Source organism: Lolium rigidum, chromosome 7 (assembly GCF_022539505.1).
Source record: "Lolium rigidum isolate FL_2022 chromosome 7, APGP_CSIRO_Lrig_0.1, whole genome shotgun sequence".
Classification (NCBI taxonomy): Eukaryota; Viridiplantae; Streptophyta; class Magnoliopsida; order Poales; family Poaceae; genus Lolium; species Lolium rigidum.
This window is the reverse complement of record NC_061514.1, coordinates 323,057,099-323,078,540: the sequence shown is the minus strand read 5'-3', so window position 1 is coordinate 323,078,540 and position 21,442 is coordinate 323,057,099. Positions and strand designations below refer to the sequence as shown.

At 43.4% G+C, this 21,442-nt stretch overlaps 1 protein-coding gene and 3 long non-coding RNA genes across 4 annotated transcripts; 2 read left to right on the top strand and 2 right to left on the bottom strand.

Moving 5' to 3' along the window:
* Positions 1-697: 697 nt before the first annotated feature.
* Positions 698-3,074, bottom strand: LOC124669549. Its single transcript, XR_006992229.1, has 3 exons — positions 2,794-3,074; positions 1,835-2,021; positions 698-815 (listed from the first exon to the last, which is right to left on the bottom strand). It is a non-coding gene; the product is annotated as an uncharacterized LOC124669549 (long non-coding RNA).
* A 2,733-nt stretch (positions 3,075-5,807) lies between these two features.
* Positions 5,808-9,320, bottom strand: LOC124669550. Its single transcript, XR_006992230.1, has 3 exons — positions 9,171-9,320; positions 6,808-6,913; positions 5,808-5,913 (listed from the first exon to the last, which is right to left on the bottom strand). It is a non-coding gene; the product is annotated as an uncharacterized LOC124669550 (long non-coding RNA).
* A 5,521-nt stretch (positions 9,321-14,841) lies between these two features.
* LOC124669817 lies at positions 14,842-15,153 on the top strand. Its single transcript, XR_006992334.1, has 2 exons — positions 14,842-14,907; positions 14,988-15,153. It is a non-coding gene; the product is annotated as an uncharacterized LOC124669817 (long non-coding RNA).
* A 2,405-nt stretch (positions 15,154-17,558) lies between these two features.
* On the top strand, positions 17,559-18,299 carry LOC124673307 (heat shock protein 82-like). Its single transcript, XM_047209415.1, has one exon. It carries the CDS (start codon positions 17,559-17,561, stop codon positions 18,060-18,062), a length of 504 nt encoding a protein of 167 aa, XP_047065371.1. The 3' UTR covers positions 18,063-18,299.
* Positions 18,300-21,442: the final 3,143 nt, after the last annotated feature.

Sequence of the window (21,442 nt, the reverse complement as noted above, 5' to 3'; positions counted from 1 at the left end):
CGGGGTTATTCCAGTGGGTTTCCTCGCATCGGCTCAGCCTCCTCATCTTGGCCTCCTCTTCTGCTTGCTGGCCGTCTTGTAGAAAACACAGGGTCGAAGAACTTAACATTAATATTTAAAGCTAAAGGAAAAAAAGGAACCTCAAAATGATAGCACAGAGAAGAAAACACAAACATTTCTAAGCATATCCTCAACTCTTTCTTTTTTTAATCCTTTTGAGCTCTGCGGTTAGAGCCTGAGTGTCATCATCGTTATCATTGCATGGATAAACTAGAATAAACTGAGATAATTAGTTCAACTAAAAAAGGGACCAAATAAACAACCGTTTACCAAAATAATTCAAAACCCTAAACATAATTTCAAGACACTCCAACTAGAATGAACTAAGCATGCTTGGGAGTGTATTAATATGTTATCTAATACCGAAGTTTACGGTAGATAGCACAGAAAGGACCATTTCATCTCAGATCCATGACACAATTTATTAGTGCAGTTAGAAGATGTAGCATTTAATCCTGACAATGCAACAGCGGGAAGAGTCTCATCAACATTTTGGACAAGTATGCTTTATTAATTACTGAGCAAGAAGTAAACAAACCTTTCATCGTCACTTCTGGGCTCCACATCGAGTCATCTACATCAAGTTCCCGTGGAACTATCTTATCCTCGTCCCGTTTGAATCCGTGATTGCCAACAGAGTAAATGTTCATGCTGCCTTGAACATAAACAAGCACTAAACAGGCTCTGCTATAGCATTATTTAGTTTCACCGACCTTCTAAGAGCAGGCCTGAACTTTTTCGCCGGTCCCTCTCGTCTGCAAGAAAAAAGAGGTTTCATTTATTAATTACAATTCAAAGGTACAAGGCAACAACGAAGACAATGTATGAGAGGGGTTTGATGCATCCGTTTAAGACATACCCCCGTAATCATCACCCTTAATCAGCTACATCTAATGATTAGGATTAGCCTAATGGTGTAATACCAATTTCCACACCCCACGCCCATGCCATTTGCCACCAATCCCCCACCGCACGGATTGTCCAAAACCTGCAGCATCCACTCAAAAAATAGAAAAACTACCCGTCATCAAGAGCAGGACCACGCTGCCGCCTCCCGAGTCCTGACCATATATCTCACCATGCCGCCCCAGGCGTCCCGCCGTGCACTGCCAACCCCGCAAGGTTCTCTGAATGTCACCCAGTCCGAGGAGATCCTTGCGCTCCTCGACAGCAGTCATCTCTGGAGAGGCCAGGTTTTTGCTGTGGGGAAGTACGCAGCCACCACCAACTGGCAAGGCGACAACGACCACGACTTGAAGGAGGCCAAGCTCCACGCGAGGCTCCACTCTCAGACCACATCTAAGAAGCCGACAGATCTTACGGTTCTCTCCCGATGTCCATCAGAAAATAGTCTATCAAATTTGTTCTTGACGATCGCAGGGACGTGACAAACATGCAAACACCAAACTGGGTGAAATTATCAAAACATTCGGACACCAATGAATTTTGTTCAACGCTGGGTTTCAATAACCAGAGTACACTATTCCAATGGGAGAATGCACACCATCCTCAACCTCTTTCTGTTTCACTAACATCGATCAGTCCAATTCTCATTTCTTACAATATGGCAAAGGATTGGTGGTATAGTGGACAATAGAAAGGTGAGGTTGAGATGAATGTACATGGGAAAGGGAATGAGATCCACTATCTACAACATAGTTTGGAGATACGTGGTAATGCAGCAACAGTTATAGGAAAGTAGACGAGGCTTAACATCACCGCCAATCATAGAGCACATGGGAGCCGGAAAACTGAAGGTGGACCAGTAGTTTACCGGAGAGCGTAGTCGAGGCTGAACATCACCGCTGCCAAGCTGAGGAGGTAGTCCAAGCAGGGGGCCAAATCAAGCACACATCCTATCAAGCTGGAGATGAAAGAAAAGGCAGCAGTGTCGAACTTAGAACGATCTAATTTGCTTTGTTCGCTTCATCCTTTCCTGTGACATACCAAACCTGAATTACCTATGAAGAAACAGTTCATGTCAAACCGGGCTAGTTGCTTCTAATAATAATAATCTGAAGAAATGAATATACAATGCCACTTTACTCTGCCAAAAGAAAGATAAAATAAAATTCATTGTTCATGGACATAAGTTTCTTTCAACTTGGAAAATTTACTATTGTTTTGATAGCAACAATCATATCAAGTGTTTGGGTGATGTTGATGCCAACTAAGTTGTTATATTGTTGATTTAAGCACTGCAATATCCCCAATTCGGACAATCCACTTAGTTTGAAAAAATGGAAAATGTAGATGATAGCTAAAGTTATTTTGTACTATGGATGCTTCTGGAGATGCTCAGATATTTATAAGAACAGAAATTAAGCTGTGCCATTGAGAACAAAACCAGACTTTCAACTATCATGCATAGCAGATAGATAAGATAGTATATGTGCAGTTACCATGGACAAAAATTGCGTTGACAAGAATGGTATATGTTCAGAACATATATTTTCTCATTACAGGAGTCTAAATGAGAATTGCACTACAAATTTAACGCCACACTAGTGTTGGCAATATTTCATGATTTAAAAAATAATAATTAATTTGTACTGCAGCTACGAAAGAATAACCATTCAACTGTAGCAAGACAAGTAAGACTATCAATACATATCTATAAGATCCATCCACATCAAGAAAAAATCTCAAGCTACAGAGTCACAACCCATCAGAAACCTGACTTTGATTAACAGAATAAAACTTGGATCAGACCTAGGAGGCAAGAATTTATACCTTCCAATGGCTGAAGCACCTCGATAAAGCCAGACATCATTAAAACAGGGTCATCCTCTCAGCTGTCGGTCCGTGATGTGGGAAGGCCTGACCAGAAGGGCACGTGGCGTAGCAGCTGTCACTGGGAGCTCACTACCATTTTCCTGAGGCTCACTGCTGTGCAATGAGTTTTTTGGGCTTGGTTTTCCTAACCTTCCTTTTCACCTACTCGTCGTCGCGTGTGAGCTAGTCGGTCAGCTTGGTGCTTATCTGGATCGTGTACTCACTCATGACAGACAAGAATCCTGAAATATCATCAGGAATAAAAGTAAGGCATTAACAACAAAATCAAAATATGTCCGGACAAATAAAATGCAGGACAAGAGGAACGGGAGTTAGCACATAAGCAGACAGTTCCAAGTTTTAGATTCATCAAAATACCTGAAATTGTTGATACCTATGTTATTCCTTATAAACTTTCAAGATGCATGCTCAGTTGATTAAGCTAGATGGTAATATTAATGTATCAGCCCAGATCAGAGGGATTAATTTCACAGTCGACACCAACACTAACAAAAGCAGCTGCATATGACAGTTCTGGTGCGGCGGTGCCAAAGTTGATCAGACTTTGAGAATATCACACATATATTGTTGACAACAGCTAGAGTAAAAGTGGGAAATGTGCAATAATTGAAACTACGTGAATGCTTGAAATCCTTAGTTAATATTAGCATCTAGCTTAATCCTTAGTTGAGCTACCAGCGAACAAGGACCCTAAGAGCAACTGATAAGATCAAAGATCCATGTTGATTCAAGGGCCTCAATAATTGTAAGCTTCAAGACATCAGTAGAATATGTCTAAAAAATATTCAATGCTTAACTTGTTCAGAACATGGTCCCATCAGAAAAGCATCCCATCCCGGGTAATCAAAGATCACACACCTTCTGCCGCACCCGACCAATGGATGTAAGCCCCTGACACCCATCCCCATCAGAAAAAAGCATGCCACCTGGCATGATCTGGCATCCAAGGCTCCCTTCAAGCCACATCAGGGGCATACTGCTCCGCTTCCACTACCTTCACACCTACGAAATGCAGAGGGAGAATCATCATTAAGAGCTAAGGTATTGAACTCGGTGATTATGCATTTAACAGTTTAGTAACAAACTTATACTGCAAGATCGAGACGAGAATAGATAAAGCCAACGGAGACCGAAGCACACAACCGGATGCTTATCTAACAAAAGTCAAAATCTTTAAGTAAATTAAAAGCTCAAATATGCAGACACGGTTGATTATGAGATAGGACAATACCAATATATAGCCATTTAATTTATGAAATGTGGAATTTACTATATTTCATAGAAGCTTTACGCCACTACTACTCACCAATGAAACGAATAAAGTCAGGAGATGAGATCACCATCCCAAACATGTGGTGCGGGTTCATTGTCCCACTTCTAGTATTTTGCTTCAGTCATGTCTTCTGTAGCAATCACGTAAGACTTTGGCATATACAGAAAATTCGAGTCAAGCAGCCTTCTTAATCTTCTTTTTCCCGTTTTCCAACAATTTCTCCTTGGATACGCCTCTTCTCTCGCCACAAGGGTCCATCCTCTTCTCCACAACCATCAACTCGCTAATTCAACTTCCTAATTGTTCCGGAAGCATATCAAACACAAAGGAGATAAATTTCGACTTAGCATGTGTGCCGATTGCGTGAGCTAAATGAAGGGGACATAATCATCATTTCATCATACCATCTTAAGCTGCAGCATAGACAAGTCATCAGCAGACAAACGGATAGGAAGAATGCTATAGTACAAAAACCATGAGAGGATCATGTAGGAAATTCATGTACGGCTAAGTCAATTCTAGCTACAAGATAGATGGCAAGCAAGGAGCTACATTCCCAGAGCTACAAGAAACTATGCACACTAAGCGATTAAAGAGAGAGAAAAGGAATTCGCCCTATCCCCTCCAGAGCAGCCCTCTAAAGAAGTAGCCAGCTAACAGTGGAGGAAAATGATATCAGTCTCCGAGCAGCACACCAACTCTTCCAAGAGAAACAGAGGTAAAGAGTAACCTGCCACATTCCTCGTCTAAACTATTACTACTTCTATAATAGTAAAAAATCAGACAACAATCAAACAGAAAGAACCACAAACCAAGAAAACAACTTAGATCGATGGCTCACTAAATATCATTTTGCCCATGAGATGGGCCAGCAAACAAATAGATATTAGTTTGAACGTAGAAAATAAAAGAACAAATAAACAGTGAAGCCAATGCAAAAAAAAAGACCAAAAAGGGGGAGGAAAATAAGCTACTTCATCTGATAACAAGCAACAATACCTGAACATCAGTTGACAAAATCTCCATCCAGCCCTGGAAAAGTGGCCAGACAACCGTGTAACTAGGAAGATATAGGCTGAAAAGTGCCCAGACAAAATCTTTGAGCAGCAAAACAACTCGAATGACAAGAGAAATATAGGCTGGAGGGTGTAACCTCCCACTTTACTAGGCTAAACTCTCATTACCTATACTTCTAGCCTAATCGAAAGCTATCAAAAGCAAGAACTATAAACGTAGAAGGAACTATGGGGTTCAGTTAAAAACATTCTCCCAAGAGAAGACCAATTAAGAAGTTAAACGGTGTTTCAAGCACTCAACGAATTCAGCTGAAACACAAAGCATTACCAAAGACTGCACAACAACATAAACATACTTACTTTCAAGGTAAATGTGGCTAGGGAATATGTCAAAGACTTCAAATATTAGATCTTCGAGAATGCGGCTAGGGAACATGTCAACCAATAAAGACAAAATTTATGACACAACATATCAGTTATACACAAGCGGTGGATTTGTTTAGTCAGGTAAAAATATCATCATCCAGACAAGAAAAATGTTAACAGTTTGTCATACATATCAATCTTCATAATACTGGAACATCGCCAGCTCTTTCCAAGATATCATAACATACACGTCCGGACAACATAAAGCATAAAATAAAATTGTTTCATGTACCTATGCAGAAACTTGCGATGGCAATCACTCTTAATGGTGTTGTTGATGAACCTTTTTGGATTCTTGGTCTCTCCACGATCTTGTTCTTGAATACAACATCATCATCCTACCTGCAAAGGAAACATGAAAAGAACATTATTAAGCATTTAAACATATCCTCGTCTCTTTCTATTTAAACCTTTTGAGCTCTGCGATTAGAGCCTCAGTGTCATCATCGTCATTGTTGTATGGAAGTTGCAATTTGATGAGTAAGAACTGGAATAAACTGAGATAATCAGTTCAACTAAAAAGGGCCCAAATACAAAACCATGTACAAAAATAATTCAAGACCCTCAACTAAATTTCAAGACAGTTGTGCACCATTCTTTTTGCCGTTTTACAATTTGGTCTAAACACGTCCCGACTAGAACGAACTAAGCATGCTTGCGAGTTTATTAATATGTTACCAATACCAAAGTTTATGGTACATAGCACAAACAGAACAGTTTCCGCCCCAAACCACGATGCAATTTATTAATTCAGCTAGACGATGTAAAAGTTAATCCCGTCCATGCAACAGCAAGCAAAGGCTCATCAACACTTTGGAGAAGTATGGTTTATCAATTACCGAGCAAGAAGTAAACAGGCCTTTCATCATTACTTGTGGCATCCACGTCGAGTCGGATGCATCAATTTCCCATGAAACTATCTTATCCTCATCTCGTTTGAACTCGTGATTGCCAACGGAGTAAATATTCATGCTCGTTTTGAACATATACAAGCACTTAACGGGTTTTGCTATAGCATTAATTAGTTCCACCAACACTCAAAGAGCAGAGCTCGATCTTTTTCGTCGGTACATCTCGTTTTGCAAGAAAAAATAGGTTTCATTTATCAATTATGATTCAAAGTTACACGGCAACAACAGAAGTCAAACATCACAGGAGAGAAGTTATGCTTATGGCAAGCCCGATATCGATAGACAAGGGAGAAAGCGCATATATATATGGACCCAGAGGTATTACCAACATAGGACTTATCCTTGGATGAGAAGTTCTTGCGTTCACGTTCCTCAAGTTCATCCCTGAGATTCCTCTTATGTACCTCCTCTTGAGTTTGTTGTCCCTCTGTCTGCACATGAGAGTGGGAAGGTCAGTATTTATTGAGACGAAGATACCACAAAAACTATCAGAGTTAGTTAGCTTTATGTGGTGCTATTGAATTTGGTTAACTAATAAAGAAGTGGGAAAGATATGAATCATGATAGAGCAAATTGTGGAGTGGAGCAAGCAACATCTGCTATGTGATCGCAAATCTTTCATTCGCCAAAGAAAAATAGTAAATCTGTCATTCCCCAAAGAACTTGCGCATATATAGTAATTGGAGCCACACAAACAATCTGAAAATCTAGCCAATTGATACCTAATTATCCCCCCCCCCCAATCAAATTCCGCACCAACAGAAGCTAACATGAGCAACTAAAAACGACAAAAGAGATATGTTTTCTTCAACAGATTGGTGGACTGATCGACTTAATCATGAGACCATACAAGCATTAGATATAGCATATCAACATCCATACAACTTCTATAATTTTTTCGTACCGTGAGAATATAAGCCCCAAAGCTATTTTTCTGAACATACACACTAATATAAAAAGCACGAGAGGGGTTGGATCCATATAACATCTATCACACGATTTCCCGCATATAACACTTTAGAGTTCTCCAATGATGCATCAGTTTAAGTTGTACCCTCATATAACCATCACCCTTAATCACCTAAATCTAACGATTAGGATTAGCATAATGATGTAGTACCAATTTCCACACCCACGCCCATGCCATTTGCCACCAATCCCCCGCCCGCACAGATTGTCCAAAAACTGCAGCATACACTCGAAAAATAGAATAACCGCCCATCATCGAGAGCAGTACCACGCCGCCGCATCCCAATTCCTGACCATATTTTTCACTGCGCCGCCCCAGGCGTCCCGCCGCGCACTGCCAGCCCCACAAGATTCTCTGAATGACGCCCAGTCCGAGGATAACCATGTGCTCCTCGATGGCCAGTCTGCAGTCATCCCTGTAGAGGCGAGGTTTTTGCTGTGGAAAGGCACGCAGCCAGCACCAACCGACAAGGCGACAATGACCCGAAGAAGGCCAAGCTGCACATGAGGCACCACTCACCGATCACATCTAAGAAGCCGACAGATCTCATGGTTCTCTCTTGATATCCATCAGGAAATAATCTCTCAAATTTGTTCTCGACAAACACAAGGATATGAAACGTGGAGACACCAAGGTGGGTGAGATTGTGAAAACATTCAGACACCAATGTATTTTGTTCAACGCTGGGTTTTAATAATCAGAAGACACTATTCCAATGGGAGAATGCACACCATCGTCAACATGGGTCTGTATCACTAACTATTTAGATACACTACCACTCTTTGTTGCTTAATACTGTTTATTTTTCTGGTAACTATTTTTATGTACATGGTTTGTGTTGACTAACTCTTGTATCACATCTCATTTGCAATAATACTGGACTCATACATAATGGTCCGTGGTCCAACACGAAGCAAACAGAAACCAATTACAGATTATGGATACATTATTTTCTGACATCCACAAGAATTGGGAGAACATTAAAATTCCGATGGAGCCTTTCATTTTTTTTGCTAACTAGAAACTTTGGATGCGAGTAACTCGTAGCAAGTTTGTTATTGTTGGCCTCATAATAAAGCTTGGTAGAATCCTGAGAAAGAAGGCAACTCGTAATTGTGCTTTAGTAGACGAGTACATGCTATGGGATCGAGCGATAGGGTAAACTGTATTGTGCAATGCATTATCTTATATTTTGAAGCAGAATGCTCACAGTATAAATTATATATATTTGTTGATCTAACATATACTAGAAATTTTGTGCCAATGATCTAGCTATGAATGAGCCATTCAAAGACATATGCTTGGCATATCTAGTGATTCTTCCTTTAGTCTACTACAATAATATATTTGCAGTGTATTTTTGTTGAGTTCATATCAGTCCAGACGCCCATTGCGCGTGCGAGATTACTTGTGTGTCTGTAAGTAAGGGACCTGAAATTGTATCCAAAACTGAAAGTAGGCAGTGCATAAGAGCTGAATTGCATTTTGTGCAATCAGTAGCAAACCGTCTCTGTTTTATCTACAGGAATGAATCAAAAGCAAGCCACCAGTATCACAAATATAATCATCGTCACTTGGACACATTTACCACAGCCATTGCACATCTTTTTTGCATCAAATTAGCAGTGTCCAGTGAAGTTCATGAACATAGTAGATAGAAAGAAACGAAATTTACAAGGAATAACAGGCATGAAGGAGAAGGAGGAGAGGGGCCTCACCGGGCAGCTGCAGGTTGGGGAGGTGGCTGACGGCAGCGGGAACAGAGTGGTGCCAGGTCGGCGGCCACAGCTCGGGGAGGTTGTCCTGGAGGTCGCCGGCGGCCGGGAAAGCGACCACCATTTACTCCGCCTTGCCTCCCTGCTACGAGCTCCACGGTGGCGGGACGCGGACGCCGTGGAGGAGGCCCTCCGGCGGCCGCCCGCTGATGCTGTTTGGGCCGTCGCCCATGGCGGGCGCAGCGAGTCGGAGGGGCACCGGGATCCCAGGTCGACGGGAGGCGCCACGACGGCGAGTGGGGTCGTGACCTGCGCCGGCGCCGCCACGGGGGCGCCCAAGTCCGTGCGCTCCGGATGGTGAGGACAAGGACCGGGCGGAGGTTCTCGACGCCGGCATGTAGGGAATCATGGGGGCGGATGGGGATTGGGTAGGTGGGGGTGTCCGGTGGCGAGGGAATCGCGTTGGTGTGGTGGGGTGGCCTGCCGGTGAACTGCAAGGCGGGGTTATCACCGGAGAGCAGCACCGAGCGGCGGCGGCGGCGGCGGCGGCGGATTGAGTGAGAGAGATCGATAGGAGAACGGAGGTCATGCGTTGTGCGTTCCTTCCGTCTTCTCATGTAAATTACCTCCCCTTTTTACTGCCCAATCAGCATTTACAGGGATGGATGTATTATTACTCCGTAAAAATAGGATTTGTTGACTCACAAAGCAGGCCAATCAGCCTATTAAACTTGTTAACTCATATATCACGGCACTATATCACAATTTTAAAAAGCAACGCAGTTATTTACAGTAGTAATACATGAATCACGCAGATCACCAAGTAAATTGGGTGCACATTGATAGCCGGGATGGCTCCATCGGATTTAATTCGTCCGGTAATCCTACTAGATCGACGCTTTGCCTACCGTACCTAGGATTAATGACTCTCCCATTCCTTTTCTCTTCCCACTTAATTCCTATTACTAATACGTCATGCATTGGCTAGATAAATGAACATGTCGCTTGATTTTAGGGTATTAATATTAGTCTGTCCTTTGATATTACTCATGAAAAAGAGGAGGGGACTTGCCCAAACGAAGAGAGTAGCCCTTCCATGAAAAAGTGCAAGTAATCAAGCAATTACACATTTGATTAACCCATTTGAATAAATCAATTCTTTTCCATTCATGCACCTACTATGTGATGCCTTATTTGCTATCATCTCGTTTCATGCCTATGGATTTATATACTCTTGATAAATAAATAAAAATTGCGAGATCGGATAAACTCTTTTCCGAAAGGGGGGGGGCTGTTAAACAAACTTGAGAGAACAGGGATGAGGTTGAACACCAAAGTCGACATCCCCCACTTCCGGTGAGTCGACGATTTCATGAGAGCAAGGAGAAGAAGCATTTTTGCCGACGTTGATGGTTCCATGTAGACACCCGCTCTTCCCCGGTATACTCTGCTCATAAGATCACGGTTGAACCGTGGCTTGATGACTCTGACAATCAGCCTTGCATCTACAATGACACAAAAAGAGCAGCGGCATGGTCTTCAACCCATACATATCCTCAGACTCCCAGGGAAAATTCGAACTAGGTTCTTAGTTAATGTTCGATGTGCAGGGAAAATACCTTCTTTGTAGCCATCTCTTGCATGCATTGTATCTTTCGTCATATGCTTGGCATCGTAAAAAAATGTTCTTGTACTCACACTCTACCTCGGTGACACAAAATATCGACTCAACTCCCCAAGATCAACAATTACACCCCGAGTCCGCTCATGCCAAAAAAAAAACAAAGAGTGATGAGATGCCATGCGAGATGAAGGAAACGATGAAACTTAGGGTGGGTGTCGTTGTCCGAGAAGTCCAAAAAATATCTAAATATAGGCTCAAAAACCTCCCCGTGCTTGCTAATGTATATATAGGCAATGAACCCAAGTTCTAGAACTCTTAAAGTAGAAGTGCATATTAGTTCTGGAATAATGGTGCTCTCCAATAACACCACAATGCTATAGTAGATAGGATAATACAAAATGAAAATTTAGAACCTAAACTACTGTGATTGGTTCGACTTTAACTTTGACCTATGAAATACTTCATATTTACATCTCGATCTATATAAAACATTTTGATCATGATCATTGTTGGAGATGATATATGTGAATCGGTGTTGTGTTCTTCATCGCGCTTAACAATCTTGGGTGTCGGAGCCATCGCCCATTGTGCAATCATTGTCCTTAGTTTATGCTAAGGGATAGTTAATAGCTATCATTAATTTGTCACATGTTTTTTGTTTCATTATTTTATGCTTTAGGATTTATTACCTATTATTTCTTGTGCCATTAAGCTTTTTTATATTATGCTAGTATAAACATCGATATGTCTGTTGTTAGCCACATCAAGGATGACAAGATAGACATCATGCAAATCTATGCATGGTTTGAGAACCCCTATAGTCATCCTTTTATGGCAATGTACACCCGAGGTCTTATACATGCATGTATTTAAGTACACACTCATATTTTGTAAGTTTGGTCGATGTCATCGCCTCTAACTATGAGATTTAAGTTAAATATTAGTCCATTATTGTCGGTGGCAGCGCATGTTAATATTGTTTTGTGCTTATATCGCAAGGCTTTTACGCCACCATCCCCAACATGAGTGTACATTGTTACTCATTGTCCCTCATGCCTTAGTTGGAGAACAATTTGGGAGTTGTGCTGAAAAGTGTATAACTTTTTTGCAATCTAGTGTCTCTAGTTGTATCACCAATAATGAGTCATACATGTATTCATTGATGTCGGTCTTGTGTTGACCCGCGAACCCATCATTGTTTACATGGGCCTTATGATGTGGGCCTTGAATATATCAGATAACTTTACCTCTTTTCGTCTATCTATCCCTTGGGATCTAGCCTAAGAGGAGCTAGGTTATGATCACGGTGTCCCAATCAAAGTTTTCTTGGCATTCTAGGAAGAGCCTTCAACAAAATGTTGTGTTTCGACCATGGTGATGACACCTTCGTGCTGCACCATCTTAGTAAGTTATCTTTCGCCTTACGCGGCAAGCACTCTTGAGTGGTCTCGTAGTCTCGGGTATCTAATGCATTTCCATGAACACTTCTCGTTAATATTGCGGTAGGTGTCTACGCATTACTAAAAGGACACCCGGAGGCCTCCTAGAGGAGGGTGAATAGTTGGTTTAAACTTTTATGGTATTGGTGTCCTCCTAATGCCGATCTGTCGATGATGTTTATTGGCCTAAACTACCATGCTTGGTTCGACTTTAACTTTGACCTATGACTTTTTGCATATTAAACTCAAGTTATGAAAAACATTTTAATCACGACCATCGTTGGAGATGATATATGTGAATTGGTGTTGTGTTCTACATCGGCCTCTCCGGTGTCGGAGCCATCGCCCACAGTTGTCATCATCGTCCTTAGTTTATTCGAAGGGATACTTAATAGCTACCATTTCCCTGTCACATGTTTTTTGGTTCATTATTTTATGCTTTGAGATTTATTACCTATTATTTCATGTGACATTAGGTTGGTTCTATTATGCTAGTATAAACATCGATATATCTGTCGTTGGCCACATCAAGGATGACCAGATAGTCACCATGCAAATCTCTGCATGGTTTGAGAACCTCTATAATCCTCCTTTTACGGCAATGTACACCCGAGGTCTTATGCGTGCATGTGCCTAAGTACACACTCATATTTTGTAAGTATGGTCGATGGCATCGCCTCTAACTACGAGATTTAAGTTCGATATTAGTCCACCATTGTCTTTGATGGCGCATGTGTCCTAAAACCACGTGTAATACTTTATTTATTATATTGATAACTTTTTGAGAAGGCTTTTACTTAATCTTGTTTTGTGCTTATTTCGCAAGGCATTTACGCCACCATCTCCGACGCATGTGTACATTGTTAGCGCCAATGCCGAGAGCATGAGGCCCGACAACAGCTAGGCCGTGCACCCATTGTCCCCGTTGCCTTATTTGGAGAGCTATTTGTGAGTTGTGCTGACAAGTGTATAACCTTTTGTGGTCTAGTGTTACTGATTCTATCACCAATAACGAGTCATACCTACATTTTCTTTGATGTGGGTCTTATGTTGGCTTGCGAATCCATCAATGTCTACTTTGCCATTTATGATGTTGGGCTTGAAGGCATCAGATAATTTTGCCTTTTTTCATCCCTCTATCCCATGGGATATAGCCGTAGAGGAACTAGGTTATGATCACGGTGTCCGAAGCAAAGCTGTCTTGTCATCCTAGGGAGAGCCTTCAACAACATGTTATGTTTCGACCATGGTGATGACATTTCGGTGCTGCACCTTCTCCGTAAGTTATCTTTCGCCTTTCTCGAGAAACACTCTAGAGTGGTCCCATAGTCTCGGGTATAAAACGCCTTTTCATCGACACTTCTCGGTACTCTTGCGGTTGGTGGCGGTCTTTATACACTCACTGGCATCAGCGACACTCCTAGACCCTAGCATATTGGATCGAGGTTTCACGAGGCGTTGTTTCGATACATGGCTTGTTGGCTCGTGTCTGCCTTCGTATCGCCTTTCAGCGGGTAACATGGGTATCACATCGATGCATGTGCCGTGGTTGTGATTGTCCTCCGCCATCGCCGGACCGCGGTTGCCTCCCTCGAGGCGTGTGCATGTAAATACCCGCCAATCCATGATATCCTCGAACTTAGCGTGCCACACAGATTTTTGTCGACAAAACTTTTCGAAAAATGTCTATTGTCCCAATGGTAACAAGTGCAATGGGGTGCAAATGCATATGTGCATGTTTGAAAATTTTATCATGTATTCATGTATGTGTTGTGGTAGAAGTACCACATATAAATTACATACGAAGCTAGCTATAGTAGTGCATGCATCCATCCATCGATTTGTACGCTCATTCCAATACATACGCACGCATGTACTACTACTACTACTTGCTTAAATACCAAACGAGACTTGAGTGAGATGCTGTAGAGTTTTTTTTTTTTTTTTTGAGATGTAGAGTTTTTATTTTGGAGCTGTGCGAGCGGGAAATTTCTTTTTTTTTTTGAGAGCTAATAAATACTTTAGATTGGGCTAAGCAATATAAATACTTTAGTTTGGGCTAAGCAATCACAGACGGGATTTTGGGCCATAATCACGGACTGAATTTTGGCCAGCGTCACACCATCTCCGTGACTCCGTCTTGTGCTTTCCCAATACCCAACTCCTTCTCGATCTCCTCTCAATATCGCCGGCCACCCACAACCTCCGCCGCCCCAGACCACCGGCGGCTCCTCCCCTCTGCTGACCCTCCTCCCCTCCACCTCTATCGCGCCCAGCTCGACCAGATACATGCCCCTCCGCCCTCTTTCTGCCGCTCCATTCTCGCCTCTGGCTGGGCCACGCCGGCGTCGCCACCGTCCGGCGCTGCTCCGACACCGTACCTCCTGCATAATCCCTCGCCGACGCGCGTCCAATCAAGCCTGAACCTTCGCCACCGCGAAACCCTAGGTCGCCGGCCGGCCGGCCGGCCGGCCGGCCGGCGTCGTGGACGGCGCGGGCCAGGCCACACGCGACGCCTCCTCCATTGTCTTCCGCGTCCCCTACCTCGCCTCGCCGCTCCGTCCCTGGGCTCCCTTCACCACCGGGTCCTCGCGCCCGGAGGCCGTGGCCGTGCAGATGGAGCCGTCCAGCGGAGTCGCCGGCACCGGAACGTCGACCACCCCAGGTGCTTCTCGAGGTATTAGCCGTGCCCCAACCCGCAACCCCCGATCCTCTTCTCCCCAATTCTGAAACAAAAATTGAATCTTCCTTGTTCAGGCAGCCGGAGGAGTGCTGCTGATGGTCAATAAATGTTCAGAGTGTTGTGTTGCAACACGAACCAATCTTTTTCATGTGTAATTGATCAAAGTGGGTTTGTGATCACAATGATGGCTTGATGACTGAATCTGGTTGATGGATTCATGTGATGATGATTCTTTCGCGACTGCGTCTCCTTCAGATGTTATAATAATCAAGCTAGGCATGTGTTGTTCCAGGATTTGATTGCATGAGCTTTTCATGCCGTGCACTATTGGTTGTCATTCGTTTTTGAGCTGTGATGACTTCCTCTCTAGTTTATTTAAGATGTTTCATGGAGTGTCTATTTCGTTAGGCTCGTGAGTTGCTTATTGCTGAATGAAAAGGCGGGAACCTTAGCATGCATGTTCACTCATGCACATACAGAAACTTGCTGTCATTTTTGTATACCTGGTTTCCATTTAGAGCTGGTCATCATGTTTTAATTCTTCTTGAGGAGGAGTAGATGATGGATCCTGCAGCTGGGTGCATCTTGCAGCTGCTTTTCTACCTCCTTAACTCTGTGTTTAATATGGTTTATTAGCTGGAGTAATCTTTTTGTTTTGTAAATAATAAATCTGATGGTCTAGAGCTGAGCAGCATCATGTGTTTGTTAAACCCAGCCAGTGTTGTGGGTGGGTACTAGGTAGCATCGTGCTCGGAACAGTGAAGAAGATCCCGGACCAATACGTGGAGATAATCAGCCAGCGCATCTGATAAAACCTAGTAATATTTGAGAGATATATAACTGAAGGTTCCGGAGGTACAAATCGTTCTAGTTTATGTAGTACCACAAATTGTTTTGTTTAGATTCTTGTTCATAATCATACAGTCTAGAATATGATTACATGAGTTGTGCTTCTTTTGCAGTTGTTTCCGTCTGCCCATTGTCCTTGTCTGAGTCGGCGACAGGCCATGAGACGAAGATCTGATGCACATCCATGGTGGCTCTTGCCGATTCGACTATCTTCAGGTATATAGCATCACCATTTATTGTAACTAAAAATGTTCCTGTTGGCAAGATGATATGCTCATGCCATGTGCTAAATTAACACAGTCTCCACTTCTTACTTGTTCATGCCAGGTGCTCTGGTGGTTGTGAAAAACGATATGCGGTCTCTGTGACTTGCCTCCTTCCTCATGGTCTCCCTTGACGTCCTAGGCGCCCGGTGAGACATCAAGTTCTCCCTGAACCCTTAGACTGAACATGGACTCTCTGCGCTAGTGGATGTTTTTTTTTTTATCTTGAGCATGAATTGGTTCTCGGCCTAGTGTATGAGCTTCAGTTTGTTATTCCACTTCTAGTGCATGGATTTGTTCTAGGTTAAATGCAAGAGTTGGTTCAGATTGGGTGGATGGTAGTTCAAATAGCCTTGTAAATCTTTTATGTGTGTCTGGCCTATAGCCACTTTACAAAATGACAAGGATTTTGATTGCTGCAAGGTAAAATTGCTGTTTTGATACCCTTGGAACCTGGGTGACAACACGTGTGCATAAATACATCACATGTATGCCTGGGTTCAAGGTGATTCATTCATTTCCCTTGGTCCATTGTTGTCATTGGGGCCGTCGATGGGCCATGGTAGGGCTATTAGATGTGCATCCACGAGGGACCATCCATGCATTTGTTTTTTCTGTTCCAAGCAGATGCTCGTGTCTTGGTTCCGATGAGTCTCGCCTCTCGCGGTGTTGCAGTTTGTGTCGGTTGAGCGGTTGCATGCCGGGACTCGGTTGTGTTGCTGTGGTGGCAAGTAAATATTCTTGTTTGAAGAAGAGTAGTGTTAGGGGTGGAGCTGTATTTAATTTAAGTAATTTGCACGTGTTTATGCATGAGAGTGAGATGACACTTGATTTTGGTAATACAATTTGTGACGTGAATAATCTTGCAATCTAGACACTTTAGTGTCATTGGAGAATTTAGATAAATAAATGTTGGACATCTTTTGATGATGGATGGAGCAAAACGAAACGGAAGCAAGAAGGAAAAAAAAAAAAGGAGCGGTGGATGGTTTGTTCTCTCCGTCGACTTGTTGGTGTCGCGTTTGAAGCGGACGAGCTTTTGGCCCCGCGTTTGAAGTCCAGTGAAAAGAGAATCGAAAAAAAAAGTCGAATGAAAAGAAGAAGCGAACGAGCTTTTGGCCGGCGACGGTAACAGCAATTGTTTGAGGAATTCCTGACGCGAAAAAAAAACCGATAGCTCCGTGCGTGCTACGGAAATTCCGGATGCGATCTCCTTTTTTTTTTTGGTCAACCTCGCGGAGGTCCGCGTTTCGTTTGAGTACGTGGTGGAGCCAGGCTGGCGTCTTTTGAGTGGGGACTTGGGTGGGACCGTACGGGCTCGATCTTCTTTTAATATCCAGCTGGCGTAATCACACACGACATACTGTATTTGGTTGGGAACGCGCCGTTTCATTCCGCAACGATCGAGACAGGCACGTCACGTGTGCGCGCGCCGACGGGTCAACGATCAGCTAGCGGGACGACTCGTCCGAGGAAGGCATACGTGGTGGCCCGCAGCGGGTGTGACGACGTACCCGTCCGAGGCGCTACAACATGCATCCGACCCGTTCGAGGGCCTCGATCTGCAAGACCATCATCAAGAACATCCTCGGCGACAAGATCGAGAAGGTCGTCGTCTCCGACCGCATCGTCGACTCCCCGTGCTGCCTCGTCACCGGCGAGTACGGCTGGACGGCAAACATGGAGCGGATCATGAAGGCGCAGGCGCTGCGCGACAGCAGCATGGGCGCCTACATGTCCAGCAAGAAGACCATGGAGATCAACCCGGAGAACGGCATCATGGAGGAGCTCCGGAAGCGCGCCGAGGCTGACCCCAACGACAAGTCCGTCAAGGACCTCGTCATGCTGCTCTTCGAGACCGCGCTGCTCACCTCCGGGTTCAGCCTCGAGGAGCCCAACACCTTCGCCGCCAGGATCCACAGGATGCTCAAGCTGGGGCTCAACATCGATGACCTTGGCGCCGAGGAGGAGGACGCCGACATGCCCGCCCCGGAGGAGGACGGCGCCGAGGAGAGCAAGATGGAGGAGGTCGACTGAAGATCGATCGGGAGGAACAGAGCCGCTGGTATCGTGTCGTCAGTCTAGTCTGAGTTGGTCACTGTCATCGATCAGTGATCAGTGTCGTTGTGTTGATTTGAGTCTAGTCCAGTCCGTGCCTCTCAATTAGGGGGTCGTGTAATGTAGTGTGTCCGGCGTGAGTGAACTGAAGGGAGTTTCTCCCTGAGTCCGTGTCTTGTTCAAATCTGAAGAAATGGATTGAGTTTGAGAGTCTGATCAGAAAATGTCCACTAAAGATCGTGTCCTCTGGATAAGCATTTTCAACAATTAGGTGGTAACTGACATGTTGTTGCTTCTAGTTGACAGCTCCGGTTTCATTTGTGCAGGAACGATTCTCGTAGATTCAACATGATAACTCAAGGGAGCACAGTTCTTCGAGGACGCATCTGACAATCTTATGACAGTTCAGCTCATGTAAATGTATGCTTAGATGCTATAAAAGCTGGGTTTTGCTTCCCTTGGTGAAATTCAGAGCTATAACGAGATGTAATTAGTCATGGCGCAGCACGCGAGAACTCAAGGAACAAATGAGAGTCTGTAAAGTTCTTCTGTTTCCAAAATCTTCTACACACTGTAACTGTTCACCTCACCAATTTAAATCTCGATCTTGTTCATCTCCGTATCTATTTTCTGTAAATCAGCGCATGTTATTCCGGTTCTCTGTACACTCAGTGTTAACTGAAGAGAAAAGGATAACAGTCAATGTTCTGCAGAAGAAATGTGAAGAGTTGAGATTCTGATCAGAACATTCTGTGTCATGTGATATTCTGCATAGTCTCGGAAGAAATTTTTATTTGAGGCAAGCACTTGATTTCTGAATAATTGCATAGTCTCAGCAGTAATGAATTTGCGTTGGTTAACTAGTAGACACACTACAGTGTTTGTGCGGGTGAGATTTAAAATTGCCACCGAACAGGCTATTCAGCCGAGCACAAGAACTTACTCAGCCTACTAACCAAAAAAAATCTGGAAAGAAATAGATTTTATTCGATCCACACCGTCGTACAAGTCTTAAGTCGCGAATATTCACACGAGCGCATGCGTTATATAGAGGTGTATAGTACTATCTAGAAGACAACAAAATGCTTCCTTATAATATGCTCTCAATCTATCTAGATTAGCAAAGTGGGACTAAATATTGCAATGCTCAACCAACCACACAACCTAGCATGTATGGCCCCCATTGGACTGACTCTTGTTTACTTGGGCCATACTAGTTCCAGCACTGGTGAGCTCAGTGTGCACCTCGTAAGAATTGCTAGCTCTGCTAGCTATCACAAAAATGTTGTCGGAAGATGCTTTTCATGACTATGCAAATTCCTGCTATGTATACACAGGCAAAACACAATGAAATTGTTGATTCAAGATAAACTCAAATGTTGGCCGGCTGCTAAAATCATCTTTTCCCCTTTTGTGAGGACGCAATGATCATGAAATTGTTGATTCAAGATAAACTCCAATGTTGGCTCAGCTGTTTTAAGAAACGATGGTAGTAAGTTTCAGAAACAATTATCCAGGGAACATTGCTTGCATCTCACAATCTTGATTCTATTCTCTTCTACAAAGTTGAACTAAATGTTATTCACATGTGTGCACTTTTACCTACCCAATTCAGACAATACAAGATCAGAGTACTGGCCCCAACTTCCTTCTGCAAAGAAAAATCCGTGTCATAGTTATTATTACTTAACCTCCCTTTTCATTCAATCAGGGGTTGAAGGAACGGCTGAATTACTAAAACGTTCGTTAGTTAAGTACAGAAGCGTTCGAACACCTCTATATAGCAGTAGCACAAGATAGCCTCACAATGTAGTACGCTGCGAATTGCAAACACCAGGACGAGCCAAGGTCACCATCACCCCAAATGGCTCGCTGTTTTCTTCTGCCGCTTCTGCTCGCCTTCCTCGCGGCCACCTCGAGTACAGTCTCCTTGTCCAGAGCCACACACCTAGCGGCGGCAGCTCGCCGTCCTCCGCAGGATGCAGCTGCAGGAGCACCAACATCGCCTTGTCCTTGTTCGTGTCCTGCTCCATCCCCGGCCCCGTAGCCTGCCGGCAAAGAACCTGACGACGGTGGGTTCGATATGTCGGCGATGGCGCCGTGGAGGAAGATGGGGCCGCCGATCTCAGACGAGCCAAGCTACTACCGTGTGTCACCTGGCAAGATCAAGAGGCAGTACTGATTGACGATACGGAATTTTTGAGTTCCATCACCGACCACCTGCTCTTTTCTTGATATTACAAATCTTGAAAATAATGTCAGGAATTTATATAAATTTAAATTAGCTAGACAAACATATTTGGAGTGTTCACCGCGGGAGCAAAAAAGCTCCCGCCTAAATATATCATTTCATCAATGGATCTGGTGAATGCCCGAGTATTGTTGACGGATAGTGTGAGTTGCTGGAGATCAAACATAATAAAAAACAGGCTAAAGAACAAATAACAAGTGGCACCATGAAAGAAACATGCTAAAGAAGGAAATAAACAAGTGCTACCATGAAGCAGCACAGTTCATGCTGCCCAAAAGCGCAAAAGGCTGTATTCAGTAATCAAAAGAACCATATATCTTAGCACTTTTTCCCTTGTATATGTATATTATATTCGAACCAAAACCCTTTATATACAGATGTAACCAGCAACGTCTCTACAGCAAGTAAATAACCAAGTTGCAAGCAGAGCTACATCAACATAGCCTAGAGAGAGAGAGACCGTAGCAAGGATGGGTCAATCCAGCTCTACCGGACAGCCAGAGGGAGGGTATATCCGCCATCCATTGGCAGCCGACGGCAGAAACAGGTGATTTCCGGAAGAGCTTGCTTTATATGTACATTCAAATTGGCTTTGTATCGATACTTGTTGCTGCTGGAAATTTTCAACTCCTACTAATAACCAAGTGCTGAGAACCCAGCTTCTTGTTTTCTTCGAGTTCGTGGGTGTAATTACGAGGAGTCCGAAATTATATAGTGACATTTTTTTTGTCTCCAACATTCAGGTACGAGCAGTTTGGCAAGTCAACGAAGGCCGAGAACAAATACTACAAAAGATCAACCAAGGACGGTCTTGTTCTGAGGGCAACACTGGAAGCTATCACAAGAATGGGATAAAACTACGAATTTGCAGAAAAAGAGAGATGGCATATTTTCTTGTTATTGTAGGCGTCAATTCTGCATCCAGAAAGGCTATCAAATTAATTTGCTTCTCATCTTTGTAAATATTTATTGAATAAAAGGCGTCGAAAATTGTTGTGAGAAAATTTCTCATATGAACTACTGCTTAGATCTCTTTCACAATTTTTATTGCTCCTTGTCCCTTGAAGAAGTCATGTTTACTCCTTCTTAGAAATGGTGGTGATTGATG

Coding starts and splice junctions, on each gene's coding strand:
- LOC124673307 (XM_047209415.1), top strand. CDS start 17,559: ATGCATCCGACCCGTTCGAGGGCCTCGATCTGCAAGACCATCATCAAG.